Genomic DNA, 15,717 nt, shown 5'->3' on the forward strand with positions numbered 1-15,717 from the left:
GTTTTAGTTAACATCTTATAAGTATCCTGAAAAATATTTTTAAAATTTGTAAGGATTTTGACAGTTATACAAGTATTTAAAAAATGGACCCCATTTATTTTTAAGTTTAACCAAAAATACTCAAAATTATAGTCTAATTACCTCTTTTAAGCTCTAGCAAGATCCTCCCTCTGCATCACATAATACTTGAATAGAAGAATATAAGCAATAAGTATGTTTACAAATTATCCACAATAACAAATTGCCTATTCATATCTTTTGTCTGTTTTTCCTATTTGGTTGGTTGTCTTCTGCTTATTAATTTGTAAATATCCCTTATACACCCAGAATACTATTATCTTTTGTTTGTTTTTATAATGCAAATATGTTTGTCCTTCTACTTTGTATTTTTCTTTTAACTTTTTTCTTGATGAAGAGAAATAGATATTTTCTAATAAACCAAGGAAATAATAAAGTATAAATAACACCTACTGGAGTTGTCATAATAATATGGGCATGCTGAATCTCAAATAGGTCATCCATTAGTGTATCACCAGTGAGTTCTTTACAATTCAATCCTATTGGTCCAAACTTATCTTTCCAGTCATCAAAACGCTGACTACACAGTGCTTTTATTGGTGCCACTATAACAATATAAGATATTTATTTTGAATGTCATTAAAATTTTCACAAAAATGTTGGTTAATAAATTTATGATAAAAACAACATATCTAGGCACTATCTAATACATATTAATTAAAAGTTAACAATAGAAGCATATCACTTAGAGTGATGAACGTAATCACCAAACAAAACTGAAAATAGAAAAAGAAGTGACTGCTTAAGAAATTGTAACTAAGATAAAGAGAGGCAGGACAAGAGATTATTGTTTTTCATTATAAATCCCTTTTGTAATAACTGATTTTTTTAACCATGTGCATAAATTACTTTGATGAAAAATTTACTATATATATATATATACTTAAGAAAGAAGAGTTCATGTGGAAGTTTCTAGAATTACAAAATGTTTAATTTTATTTCTTCATCTTGCCTATCTTTTTAAAAATAAACATGTAGCCTGGCTGCAGTGGCTTAGTGGTTGAGCGTCATCGACCCATGAACCAGGAGGTCACACTTTGATTCTTGGTCTGGGCACATGCCGGGGTTGCAGGCTAGATCCTTAGTAGGGGGTGTACAAGAGGCAGCCGATCAATGATTCTCTCTCATCATTGATGTTTCTATCTCTCTCTCCCTCTCACTTCCCGTTTGAAATAAAAAATATATAAATATTTTAAAAATAAACGTGTAAGGCCAAATTCTCAATTCAAATATTACTTTTTATGTATAACTGAGAAAATGTATTTTGAATTTAATGTAACAGATGACAGAAATGTGGTATGTTTTTATGAAAAGTATGGAAAACCAAATACTAAGGCCTATGTGTTGAATCTGAATTTATTTCTTACTTTATCCTCACTGGTTTTTCATTATTATAATTATTACTCTTAAAATTATAAATACTTACTGTAAACAATTTTAATGTTTGACCATGGCAATGGTACTTCCATTAACAATCTTGTTATTGCAAGTTCAAACACTACAGTTTTCCCAGAACCAGTTGGAGCACAAATCACAAAATTCCTATCTGTGTAAAGAAGCTAAAATATAAAATTTGATCAATCATGGGATATATAGAATCTTTCACTCCCATTCTCAATTTATTAGAAACTATGCCATAGGAAGACTCTAAGGAATAATAATAGCTCAAATATTTTCATCTTTAAATTTATTAAAATTGTTACCACCCTCATAAAATAACTATTAAAAATTTACCATTTTGTTTTATTTGTCAAAGCAATATGCCAGACCTAGAAGAAAATAATTTCTTTAGCTTCCAGAGAAAGTTTCATAAATCTAATAAATACAAACCAACCCTCCTATAAAAATCACATGCATTCATTTAACAAACATTTTTTGAGCTCCTTTAATGTCACTGAATGTGGCACTGGGGTCATAAAGATGAATGTGATCTAGTCCCTGCCCTTAGAGGGCAAACAATCTAGTAAGAACAAGCAGATAAGTAAATAATTATAATAAAATACTTACATCATCAAAGGCTTTGGACTGTATATAGTTGAAGTATGGGAATTCTTTGAAAATACTTCTAAATTTTGCCGCTTAGAATAACATTAAGGAAATATTTGGGAATTTTAAAAATTGGTTACTTTTCATTTAAAAATTAAGTTGAATTAATATTGACTGACAATATTTAATGATGAGCCATTAATACTTGCTATTTTGACATCATAAGAAAGGAATTAACATATATAGAGGAAGGGACCAAGATGGCAACAAAGTATGCTCCTGAATTTCCCCCTCCCACAGATTCACCAAATACACACCTATAAGCAATAAGTATGATTGCACCTACACACAGAACATTTCCCTCTGAGAGAGATCCTGAAACTTCAAGTTGAGTGATTCCTATACATTGGACGAATGAGAAAACATGAATTGAAATAGAAAGGAAAGGCTGAGACAATTCTCACCACAAATCCTACCCCTAGCACAGCACCATACAAGTGGGAAAGAACCCCCAACTCCCACCTTTTCCCTTAAGAGCAAGGGGTTTAAAACATACATCTAGTGACCAATTTTTAAGACTCCCACCTGAAGGACAGGCCCCGAAACACCCATCGCTGTGAGCCAATAGAGCTAGCTTGCATTCACCAGTTCCACAGGACCATAGCAAAGAAGTACTTTTTAAATGGGCACAGGAACACTGTCCCCTCCCCGACACACTCAAACACACACAGGTACACATCCAAGCTCAATACAGAAGGGACAAGCTCATCTTCAGTTTCTCCCTGGAAGGAATATAATTGCATACTTTCTCAGCTGCTGCCTGAGGTTCTAGCTTCTAATCATAACACAAATACATTGTTATTTAAGCAATTATGTTTTTATGAAGACATACAAAAACTGCCGGATTGTGATGTGTTCCTGTTAAAAGTTAAATAAGAGCATATTACTTCTCTGCTCAAATTCCCCCCTTTCTTTCAAACTGTATGGCTACAAAACCCTACATAATCTTGCCTCCTCACCTCCACCTTTGTGTTTCTGACCTCATGTCCTGCCTGACTAATCTCCTCTACGTATATTGAATTCTTTTCTGGTCTTCAAAAACATTAGCCAGTCTATTGTCCAGACTGTTCTTTCATATTTCCTTGGCTCTTTCACTTCCTTCTATTGCTTACATCTCACCTTCTCAGAAAGACCTACCCTAATTACTATATCTATCCTATATAATAAAAGCCTAATATGCTAAGTGTCCGGTTGACCGGTCGGCAGTTCAACCAATCAAAGTATAATATGCTAATGATATGCTAAGACCTCTCAACTACTTGCTATGATGTGCACTGTCCACCAGGGAGCAGACGCTCTGACTGGTAGGTTAGTTTGCTGCTGGGGTCCAGCTGATCGGGACTGAGCGAGACAGGCAGACACACCCTAGAGCCCTCCCATGGTCCCTTCCTGGCTGGCTAACCTCCTGCATCCCTCCCCAGCCCTGATCATGCACCAGTGGGGTCCCTCAGCCTGGTCTGTGCCCTCTCGCAATCCGAGACCCCTCTGGGGATGTCAGAGAGCTAGTTTCGGCCCAACAGTAGAACGGCCAGTCACTATGACATGCACTGACCACCAGGGGGCAGATGCTCAATGCAGGAGCTGCCCCCTGCTAGTCAGTGCACTCCCACAGGGGGAACACTGCTCAGCCAGAAGCCGGGCTCACAGCTGGTGAGCGCAGCAGTGGTGGCGGGAGCCTCTCCAACCTCCATAGCAGCGCTAAGGATGTCTGACTGATGACTTAGGCCTGCTCTCCCAGAGGGGAGAAGGCCTAAGCCGTCAGTCAGACATCCCCCGAGGGCTCCCAGACTTCAAGAGAGCACAGGCCAGGCTGAGGGACCACCTCCCCCCCCCTCAAGTGTATGAATTTTGTGCACTGGGCCTCTAGTTTAAGTAATATAAATCCATATATGAGATCACTTATTTGTTCTTATATCTCTTATACTTTTATACCTTTTGAACTAAAAGGTCTAATAAGTCCAGGAATAAAAAATGCAAAGAAGAAAAGTTTAAAAGTGAAAATTTATTCATGAGCATAAAAATAAAAAAATGTTCCAAAAATAATTGATATTTACCTATCTTAGAAAATAAAATGTGTATAAATGAACAGATAAAAAATTTAATTTTGTTATTCTAGTCCATGCTATCATTTACTTATCTAAATACATAAAAGTTCCTTTGATTCATGTTACTTAAATCAATTATTTTTATATAATATCATTTACATATATTGTTTTGTTACAGCGTAAAGGCAATAATTTTTAAATGATATCATATTCTTTACATTCATGTCTTCATTCCTTCAATGAACTTACCATATTCAGAACTAATTAGATTTATGCTAAGGTCTTCAGATTTACTCCCCGGCCCTGATCATGCACCGGTGCGGTCCCTCGGCCTGGTCTGTACCCTCTCGCAATCCGGGACCCCTTGGGGAATGTCGGAGAGATGGTTTTGGCCTGATCCCACAGGGGGAGCACCGCTCAGCCAGAAGCCGGGCTCATGGCTGGTGAGTGCAGCGGTGGTGGCAGGAGTCTCTCCTGCCTCCGTGGCAGTGCTAAGGATGTCTGACTGCTGGCCATCAGTTGGACATCCCCCTAGGGCTCCCAGAATGCGAGAGGGTGCAGGCCCAGCTGAGAGACCCCCAGAGTGCACGAATTTCATGCACCAGGCCTCTAGTCTATACATATACATATACATATACATATATAAAAGCCTAAGTGACTGGTCGACCGCTCAACTGGTCGACCAGTAGCTATGACACACACTGACCACCAGGGGGCAGATGCTCAATGCAGGAGCTGCCCTCTGATGGTCAGTGCGCTCCCACAGTGGGAGCGCTGCTCAGCTGACCAACGGCACCAGACACCAGGCTCATGGCTGGCAAGTGCAGCTGTGGCAGTATGAGCCTCTCCCTCGGACACTCCCCCTGCAGGACCCTCCCCCATCCAGACTGGGACCAGGATGGGGACTGGCATTGGGACTGACTGGGCATGAGTCTGCAGCTGCTTCTTGATCATGGGTGTGCCGGTATCACCCAGGACGGGCGCATGAAGACGGCAGCGGAGTGGCAGAGAGCCTACCAAGCAGTGGCAGAGGCTGGAGCAGGGAGGCTGGGGTGAGCGGGAGTGGCACACCTGGCCCAGGCTTGGGCTCCTCCCTGGCTGCCTGCCACTTTGGGTACTACTACATCCCTTGGGGGATGTAGGACTGCCAGTTTCAGCCAATCCCCACAGGCCAGGCTGAGGGGCTCCACTGGTGCATGAATCTGTGCACTGGGCTTCTAGTATAATTATAATCCTGAATCCCTGATCCCAGCATTCCCAAGTTAATCATCTTTGCTCCACTTTTTCCTTTCTCCCTATTACTCATCACCTTCTAAAATACTATATGACTTATTTATACACTTACAATTGTTCAAATCTATCCTCTCTCCAAAGAAAGTTAAGTCCTTAAGGACAATGATTCATTGTTGGTTTTCTTAACTGACATATTCCAAATACCTGAACAGTGCCTGGCACATAGTAAGCAGCCAATTAATATCGATTTGCATTTATTAGGTCAAGCAAATAATTTACAAATTTTCATTTTACTTTCAGTTTTGCAGAGTGTCAGAATATTTGTGCCAAAACAAAATGTAATTTTGAATTTGTTAATCCATCAGCTTTTGAAGGAATCTCATTTTTCCTCAAAAGATGTCTCTTCCTATAAAATATTTATTTGTAACAAGCCCACATGTGGGCCATCATGCTGGTTTTTCTCTCATTAGGTAGTTCCACGTTCACAAAAATGAATCTCTAATTCCAAGTAGATATAGAATCAGTTTTCTATTCATGGGAAAACTCAGCTACTAACATTGTTTATCATCATTATCAACACTTGGTATCAAATTTTTCCTTTCATTCAACAAACTCTCAGCAGTGTCACTGCCATTATATGTTATTACATGTAGGAAAATGTCTGCAGAACTGAAAATGACAAGATTACTGTGGCAACATCAATCTGACCAAACTTCTATTGTTCTGAGGATTCAAATACAGTAAAATATTGGGAAAGAAGCAGAACATAAGTTGTATTACCAAACTCTAAAGTTATCATCAATAGTATTCAGTATTCAACTTTATTTTTTAAAGTATGTTTTTGTTATTGATTTCAGAGAGAAGGGAGAGCTAGAGATAGAAACATTAATGATGAGAAAGAATCATCAATTGTCTGCCTCCTGCATGCCCTCTCCCCTCTGCCCAACTGGGGATTGACCCTACAACCTGGGCGTATGCCCTGACTGGGAATTGAACTGTGACCTCCTGGTTCATGGGCCCACACTCAACCACTGAGCCACACCAGCTGGACTCAACTGTAATTTAAATACTATAGACCTGGTGCACCTATAGTATTTGGTCAGTGCGCATCTAGCGATTGGTCAAGCGGTCGTTCTGGTTGCTCCAGTCATTAGGTCATATTATCTCTTAGGCTTTTATATATATAGATATGCTTGGAAACAATAAAGTGTAGCAACTCAGTGAGCTTGAGTTGAACTTTTTGAACAATACAATGGACACAATAGTAGCTAGTAGTCTTAATCAACAGAGACCTAAACAATAGAATCACTTCAGCTATCCTATATAATAAAAGAGAAACATGGTAATTAGCCATACCTCCGCTACCCTTCCCATTGGCTAATCAGGGTGATAGGCAAATTAACTGTGAGCCAAGATGGTGGCCAGCAGCCAGGCAGCTTGAAGCGAACATGAGGCTTGCTTGCTTCAGTGACGGAGGACTCCAACGTTCCCCACCTGCCACTGCCGGCCTCTGAGCTAGCAGTTTGAAACATTCTTACAAATATAGAAGCTAAACAGAACCCCAGAAACCTGCTTTCAGCCAGCCGGGATCTCAGAGCTGGAGTTGAAACAGTGTTTCGATTATAAAACCCAAACAAACCAGATACCTGCTTTCAGCAGCTGAGGCCTAAGAGCTGGAGCCAAGCCTCAGAGCTAAAGCTGGCCCATAATAAAAAAGAAAAAAAAAAGAAAAAAGGGAGCGGTTGGGAGCTTCAGTCACCCGCCAGCCTGAAACCAGCCCTCAGCCCCTCAACCAGACTGGCCAGGCACCCCAGTGGGGACCCCCACCCTGAAGGATGTGTGACCAGCTGCAAACAGCCATCATCCCTCATCCAGGCTGGCCAGGCACCCCAGTGGGGACCCCACCCCTGATCCAGGACACCCTACAGGGCAAACCAGCCAGCACCCACCCGTGCACCAGGCCTCTATCCTATACAGTAAAAGGGTAATATGCCTCCCAGCACCGGGATCAGCGGAGCCGCAAGGCCTCCCGGCACCGGGATCAGCGTGACAGGTGGCAGCGCCCAACACCCTGATGGCCCTGCGGCTCTGTGTGTGACAGGGGGCAGGGCCACAACGTCCCTATCCGCCCTGCTCTGTTCATGACAGGGGAAGGCACCCCAACCCCCTGATCAGCCCTGCTCTGTACCTGATAGGAGGGAGCTCCCCAACCCCCTGATCGCCCTGCGGCTGTGTGTGAGAGGGTGCGGCACCCCAACCCTTTGATCAGCCCTGCTCTGTGTGTGACAGGGTGCGGCGCCCCAACTCCCCCCTCCCCCCACAGGCCCTGCTCTGTGTGTGATGGGGTAGAGCCATAACCTCCTCATTGGCCCTGCCCTGAGTGTGACAGTGGCAGCGCCCCAACCCCGATTGGCCCTGCTCTGTGGGTGATAGAGGGCGGCGCCCCAACCACCCTCCACAGGCCCTGCTCTGTGTGTGATGGGGTAGAGCCATAACTTCCCCATAGGCCCTGCCCTGAGTGTGACAGGGTGCGGTGCCCAACCCCCTGATTGGCCCTGCTCTGTGTGTGACAGGAGGCGGTGCCCCAACTCCCCTATCGGCCCTACTCTGTGAGTGACAGGGGGGAGTTCCTCAACCCCCTGATCGGCCCGGACAGGGGGCAGCGCCCCAACCCCCGGATTGGCCCTGCTCTGTGCATGACAGGGGGTGGCGCCTCAACCTCCCCATCGACCCTGCCTTGAGTGTTAGAGGGGGCGGTGACCCAACCCCCCAATCGGCCCTACCCTGAGCATGACTGAGGGTGGCATCGCAACCTCCCGATCCGCCCTGCTCTGTGCATGACAGGGGCATCGCCCCAACTTCCCAATCAGCCCTGCTCTGAGCCTGACCAGGGACTGCACCTAGGGATTGGGCCTGCCCTCTGCCACCCGGGAGCAGGCCTAAGCCAGCAGGTCGTTATCTCCTCAGGGGTCCCTGACTGCAAGAGGGCACAGGCCAGGCTGAGGGACCCTCCCCCTCACCCCCACGAGTGCACAAATTTTTGTGTACCAGGCCTCTAGTACTATCTAATAAAAGAGTAATATGCAAATTAACCATCACTCCAACACAAAGATGGTGGCACCCAGTCCTCTCAGCCCTGCTGGAGTCCTCCAGTCCCAGAGGCAGCCGCTGAGAGCAGGGCCTGCTTGGCCGTCGCCATGGTGACCCAGGAGCATCCAAGTGGGCCCCGCAGACAGCAGAGAACCACAGGGAACAGGCCTAAGCAATCAGTAGGACATCCCCTGAGGGCTCCCAGATTGGAGAGGGTGCAGGTTGGGCTGAGGGACACCCCCTGCATGAATTTCATGCACCAGGCCTCTAGTACTAATATAACATGAAAAAGAAGAAGAAAAAGAATACTGTATTTATTAGAAAAAATAAGGGCAAGAAAACAATTAAATGTCAAAATTTTAACACTGACTACTAATATTAAATTAGTTCTCCCCCCAAAAAAATCTCTAAAATTCTCCAAAAGTTATTGTCATATTATGGCAAGTTCCAGTAAGGGATAGGAAGAATTTTCCATCATACAGACAATAAAACCAACTTCAAGTGTTTAATGCTAACCTGTTTTCCTATGTTCCCACCCTATTTAGATCACCTTAGAGAAGGAAGCACAACAGGAATGAGACCACACACTGAACAGAAGCACTAAAAGCTGGCTATGTCTGAAGTTATTACATCATCATATGTAACCCTCTTATTGTTCCCTCCTCCATTCTTTTTTTTTATGTATTTTATTAATTTTTAAATAAAATACATAAAAAAAATACAGGGAGGAAGGGAGAGAGATAGAGAGCTAGAAACATCGATGAGAGAAACATCGATCAGCTGCCTCCTGCACACCCCCTACTGGGGATGTGCCCGCAACCAAGGCACATGCCCTTGACCGGAATCGAACCTGGGACCTTTCAGTCCGCAGGCCGACGCTCTATCCACTGAGCCAAACCGGTTATGTCATTCCCTCCTCCATTCTAACACAGTTCAGTTATCTGCATTGGACGAAACTTTTCACAAGGGATTAAGCAAGTATTTTATTTTTTAATTTTGGTTAATCCTCACCAGAGGATATTTTTTTCTACTGATTTTTAGAGAATGGAAGGGACAGGGAGAGACAGAGAGAGAGAAACATCACTGTGAGAGAGACATATGGACTGGTTGCCTCCCGTATGCGCCCTGACAGAGTAGGGATGGAGCCTATAACCAAGGTATGCTCTTGACAGGAATCAAACTGAGAATCTTCAGTCCATGGGCCTATGCTCTATCCACTGAGCAAAACTGGGTAGGGCCAGGCAAGTATTTTCTAACCACAATTGAGAATTATCTCAATGTTCAGAGTACCCAGAATTAGAATCACTCTCCCCTAGATTTCTCTAGCTCAACCGCCCAATATCTGGAATTTACTTTTTTTTTTTTTTTATTAGTTAAGGTATTACAAATGTGTCCTCATCTCCCCAATTAACCCCCAACCTCCCCCTCACCCGCCCCCCTCCCCCCCGGCCCGCACACTCATGCTCCCATCCCCCTGTTGTCCATGTCCATTGGTTTGGCTTATATACATGTATACAAGTCCTTCGGTTGATCTCTTCCCCTTACCCCCGCCCTCCCCTACTTTCCTTCTGGGGATTGATAGCCTGATTGCTGTTTCTCAGTCTTTGGGTCTGTCCCTTTTCATAAGTCTATGTTGCTCTCTATAATCCACAAATGAGTGAGATCATGTGGTATTTATCTTTCTGACTGGCTTATTTCACTTAGCATAATGCTCTCCAGTTCCATCCATGTTGTTGCAAAAGGCAAGAGTTCCTTTTTTTTAACTGCAGCATAGTATTCCATTGTGTATATGTACCACAGTTTTCTAATCCATTCATCTGCTGATGGGCACTTAGGCTGTTTCCAAATCTTAGCTATGGTGAATTGTGCTGCTATGAACATAGGGGTGCATACATCCTTTCTGATTGGCGTTTCTGGTTTCTTGGGATATATTCCTAGTAGTGGGATCACTGGGTCAAATGGGAGTTCCATTTTTAGTTTTTTGAGGAAGCTCCATACTGTTCCCACAGTGGCTGCGCCAGTCTGAATTCCCACCAGCAGTGCAGAAGAGTTCCTTTTTCTCCACATCCTCTCCAACACTTGTTGTTTGTTGATTTGTTGATGATAGCCATTCTGACAGGTGTGAGATGATAACTCATTGTCCTTTTGATTTGCATGTCTCGTATAATTAGTGACTTTGAGCATGTTTTCATATGTCTTTCGGCCTTCTGTATGTCCTCTTTCGAAAAGTGTCTATCTAGGTCCGATGCCCATTTTTTTATTGGATTGTTTATCTTCCTTTTGTTAAGTTTCATGAGATCCCTGTAAATGTTGGAAATTAAACTCTTATCGGTGGTATCATTGGCAAATATGTTCTCCCATGTAGTGGGTCTTCTTGCTGTTTTGTTGATGGTTTCCTTTGCTGTGCAAAGCTTTTTATTTTGATGTAGTCCCATTTGTTTATTTTCTCTTTAGTTTCCATTGCCCTAGGAGCATTATCAGAGAAGAAATTCCTTCGGCATATGTTTGCGATTTCGCTGCCTGTGGATTCCTCTAGTATTTTTATGGTTTCCCATCTTACGTTTAAGTCTTTTATCCATTTTGAGCTTATTTTTGTGTATGGTGTGAGTTGGTGGTCTAGTTTCATCTTTTTGCATGTATCTGTCCAATTTTCCCAACGCCATTTATTGAAGAGACTGTCTTGACTCCATTGTATGCTCTTGCCTCCTTTGTCGAATATTAATTGGGCATAGTGGTTTGGGTCGATTTCTGGGGTCTCTATTCTATTCCATTGATCTATATGTCTGTTCTTGTGCCAGTACCAAGCTGTTTTAAGAACAGTGGCTTTGTAATACAGTTTGATATCTGGTATTGAGATCCCACCTACTTTGTTTTTTCTCAGGATTGCTGCAGCTATTCGGGGTCTTTTTTTATTCCAGATGAATTTTTGGAGAGTTCGTTCTAGATTTGTGAAATATGCCGTTGGTAATTTAATGGGGATGGCATTGAATCTATAAATTGCTTTGGGTAGTATGGACATTTTGATGATGTTGATTCTACCAATCCATGAATATGGTATATTCTTCCATCTGTTTATGTCTTCCTCTATCTCTTTTTTCAGTGTCCTGTAGTTTCTGGCATATAAGTCTTTTACCTCCTTAGTTAAGTTTATTCCTAGGTATTTTAATTTTTTTGGTGCAATGGTAAATGGGATTGCTTCTGTAGTTTCACTTTCTATAAGTTCACTATTGGTGTAAAGAAATGCCATGGATTTCTTAGCATTAATTTTGTATCCTGCTACATTGTCGAATTCATTTATTAAGTCTAATAATTTTTTGATGGAGTCTTTAGGGTTCTGTATGTACAGTATCATGTCATCTCCAAATAAGGACAGTTTTACTTCTTCTTTTCCAATCTGGATGCCTTTTATTTCTTCTTCTTGTCTGATCGCAACAGCTAGTACTTCCAGTACTATGTTGAACAGGAGTGGTGAGAGGGGGCTTCCCTTTCTTGTTCCTGTTTTTAGGGGGAATGGTTTTAGTTTTTGCCCATTGATTATGATGTTGGCTGTGGGTTTGTCATATATGGTTTTTATTATGTTGAGGTATGATCCCTCAATTCCTATCTTGCTGAGAGTTTTTATCAAGAAAGGGTGTTGGATTTTGTCAAATGCTTTCTCCGCATCAATTGATATGACTATGCGGTTTTTTTCTCTCAATTTGTTTATGTGATGTATCACATTTATTGATTTGCGGATATTGTACCATCCTTGCATCCCTGGGATAAATCCTACTTGGTCATGGTGTATGATCTTTTTGATGTACTGCTGGATCTGATTTGCTAGGATTTTGTTGAGGATTTTGGCATCTATGTTCATGAGGGATATTGGCCTGTAATTCTCTTTCATTGTGTTGTCTTTATCTGGTTTTGGGATTAGGTGATGTTGGCTTCATAGAATGAGCTGGGAAGTGTTCCTTCCTCTTGGATCTTTTGACATAGTCTGAGGAGGATAGGTTTTAGTTCTTCCTTGAATGTTTGGTAAAACTCCCCTGTGAAGCCATCTGGCCCTGGGCTTTTATTTGCTGGAAGCTTTTTGATTACTGCTTCGATTTCCTCCATAGTTATTGGCCTATTGAGATTTTTAGATTCTTCCTGGTTAAGTTTTGGAAGGTTGTATTTTTCTAGGAATATGTCCATTTCCTCCAGGTTGTCTAGTGTGTTGGAGTAGAGTTGTTCATAGTATTTTCTAACAATCCTTTGTATTTCTATGGGGTCTGTTGTTATTTCTCCTCTTTCATTTCTGATTTTGTTTATTTGGGTCCTCTCTCTTTGTTTCTTGGTGAGCCTGGCTAGAGGTGTATCAATCTTGTTTATCCTTTCAAAGAACCAGCTCTTGGTTTTGTTCATCTTTTGTATTGTTTTTTTGGTCTCTATGTCATTTATCTCCGCTCTGATCTTGTTATTTCCTTCCTTCTGCTTACAGTGGGCTTTTTTTGTTGCTCTCTTTCTAACTCTTCGAGTTGTAGAGTTAGGTCATTTATTCTCATTGTTTCTTGTTTCTTGCAGTAGGCTTGTAGAGCTATGAACTTCCCTCTCAAGACTGCTTTTGCTGTGTCCCATAGGTTTTGGATTGTTGTGTTTTCATTGTCATTTGTTGCCAGGATGCTTTTTATTTCTTCTTTGATCTCACTGGTAACCCAGTCATTGTTTAATAGCATGCTATTTAGTCTCCATGTGTTTGATTTTTCTGGATTGTTTTTGTTGTAGTTGATTTCCAGTTTTATGCCTTTGTGGTCTGAGAAGATGCTTGATATGATTTCAATTTTCTTGAATTTGAAGAGACTCTGTCTGTGACCCAATATATGGTCTATCTTTGAAGATGACAAATGTGCACTTGAGGAGAATGTATATTCTGTGGCTTTGGGGTGAAATGTTCTGAAGATGTCAATTAATTCCATCTGATATAGTGAGTCATTTAGGATTGATGTTTCTTTGCTGAGTTTCTGTTTAGAGGATTTGTCCAGAGGTGATAAAGGGGTGTTAAGGTCCCCTACTATGATTGTATTGCTGTCAATCTCTCCCTTGATCTTCTCCAGAAGATTTCTTACATATTTGGGTGCTCCTATATTGGGTGCATATATATTTACCAGAGTTATTTTTTCTTGTTGGACTGCTCCCTTTAGTATTATGAAGTGGCCTTCTTTATCTCTTTTTATGTCCTTCACTTTGAGATCTAATTTGTCAGATATAAGTATTGCTACCCCGGCTTTTTTTCTGCTTCCATTCGCCTGAAAAACCTTTTTCCATCCCTTCACCATCAGTGTGTGTGCGTCTTTTTTTCTGAGGTGGGTTTCCTGTAGACAGCAGATATATGGGTCATGTCTTCTTATCCACTCAGTTACCCTATGCCTTTTGACTGGGGAATTTAATCCATTTACATTTAAAGTTATTATTGATAGAAACTTGTTAGTCGCCATTTTTGTTCTTTACTGCTGCGTTCCTTCTTCGTTTCCTATTTTTTCTTTTTCTTTTTTTTTTTTCTTAATATATTTTATTGATTTTTTACAGAGAGGAAGGGAGAGAGATAGAGAGTTAGAAACATCGATGAGAGAGAAACATCGATCAGCTGCCTCCTGCACATCTCCCACTGGGGATGTGCCCGCAACCCAGGTACATGCCCTTAACCGGAATCAAACCTGGGACCCTTCAGTCCGCAGGCCGACGCTCTATCCACTGAGCCAAACCGGTTTCGGCCCTATTTTTTCTATTTACAGCAGACCCTTTAGCATTTCTTGCATTGCTGGCTTGGTTGTAATAAACTCCCGTAGACCATTTTTGTCTGTGAAGCTCCTGATTTTTTTTTTCTAGAAGCTGCTTTACTTGGGTATTTTTTCCTACCTTGTCTTCTAGCTCACTGATGCGGTCCTCTGCTTTTTCTAGTCTACTGTTGATACTTTCTATTGAGTTCTTTATAGTAGTGATGTAATTTTTCATTTCCTCTTGGTTCTTCTTCATTTCCTCTTGGTTCCTACATATATTGTTGAAATTGTCTTCCATTTTTTTCATCCACCTTATGGCCATTTGTCTGAATTCTTTCTCTGACAAGTTGCTTGCCTTCATTGCCTCCATTTCGTTTACTTCCTTTTCTGATGATGCCTGTTTTTCTTTCATATGTGGGTTGGTTCTTTGTTTCACCATGATCTCTCTTCTCCAGGTGTTTGGTTATGTAGTTCTCTCTCTTCTGCATTGATTTAAAGGCACAAAATACAACACTACAAGGCACAACATACAAGGCACTGAACAAAATGTATTCACGATATTAATAACCTCAAATAAAGGTGACCACCCGAGTGAAGAGAATTAGGGCATAAAGAAGAAAAAAGAGAAAAAGATTAAAGAGAAAAGGAAAAAACAAAAAGGAGTGCCGAAATGAGATTGGGAAAAGGGAGAGAAGAAAAAAACAAACAGACAAAAAAAAAAGTAAGAGAGAGAAAGAAATAGAGGTGGGGAAGAGGCTATTTGTATGGGGAGAAAACTTTAAGAGAACCGCAACTAATCTCAATGAATTCCAACAGCAGATTCCTGGAGATTAATGCAAACTACAAACAACCACTAATATCAAGCAAGGCAAGGGAAAACAGAAACACAAAAATCACCAGAGAAAGAAAAAATAAGCAAAACAGAAAAATGAAAATGAAAAACAAAACAATCTCCCAAACAAGCATAAAAAAAACCTAATATACTCAAAATCAAGCAAATACTAGCAAAACAACAAAGAGAGAGAAAAAAAAATTGGATAGTGAAGAAAGATAAGAGAGAGGTGTATATGGATTTAAAGCAAGGGATTGGAAATTAGATATATAAGTAGGGTGAAATTTAGACAGTGGGTAAAAAGAAGGAATAGGGAAAATCTAAAGCAGGAATAGGATAAGAGAAACAGGACAGCAAAAGGGGAAAAGTGAGGAAGGGAGTTTTGGCTTCAGGGTAAATGTGCGATAGAGAGAAATGATGCTAAAGGAATGATGAAAATAGAGTGTAGAACACTAATCCCAAAATAAAATAAAGAAAAATAAAAAAATAAAATGACACTTGAAAAAATGGTAAAATGATAGCAATAATACTGGTTTAAAAAATGTGGTAATTAAAAAGGTAAAAACAAGTGATGAAAAAAATAAAAAATAAATAAAATAGGTTCTTAATGAAATGGTGAAAAAAGAATTAAAAAAATATAAAAATATGCAGTAGT

The 15,717-nt window shown here is 41.1% G+C and overlaps 1 protein-coding gene across 1 annotated transcript in view; it reads right to left on the minus strand.

Moving 5' to 3' along the window:
- HFM1 (helicase for meiosis 1) overlaps window positions 1–15,717 on the minus strand; it is a 109,447-nt gene that overhangs the window by 81,127 nt on the left and 12,603 nt on the right. The window contains exons 6-8 of the mRNA XM_036351359.1: window positions 2,086–2,156; window positions 1,505–1,637; window positions 472–623 (exon numbers count right to left, since the gene is read on the minus strand). Of these exons, the coding sequence (XP_036207252.1) occupies window positions 472–623; window positions 1,505–1,637; window positions 2,086–2,156 (356 nt within the window). The remainder of the gene's footprint in view (window positions 1–471; window positions 624–1,504; window positions 1,638–2,085; window positions 2,157–15,717) is intronic.

This window comes from Myotis myotis, unplaced genomic scaffold (genome assembly GCF_014108235.1).
Source record: "Myotis myotis isolate mMyoMyo1 unplaced genomic scaffold, mMyoMyo1.p scaffold_m19_p_2, whole genome shotgun sequence".
NCBI classification, from domain to species: domain Eukaryota; kingdom Metazoa; phylum Chordata; class Mammalia; order Chiroptera; family Vespertilionidae; genus Myotis; species Myotis myotis.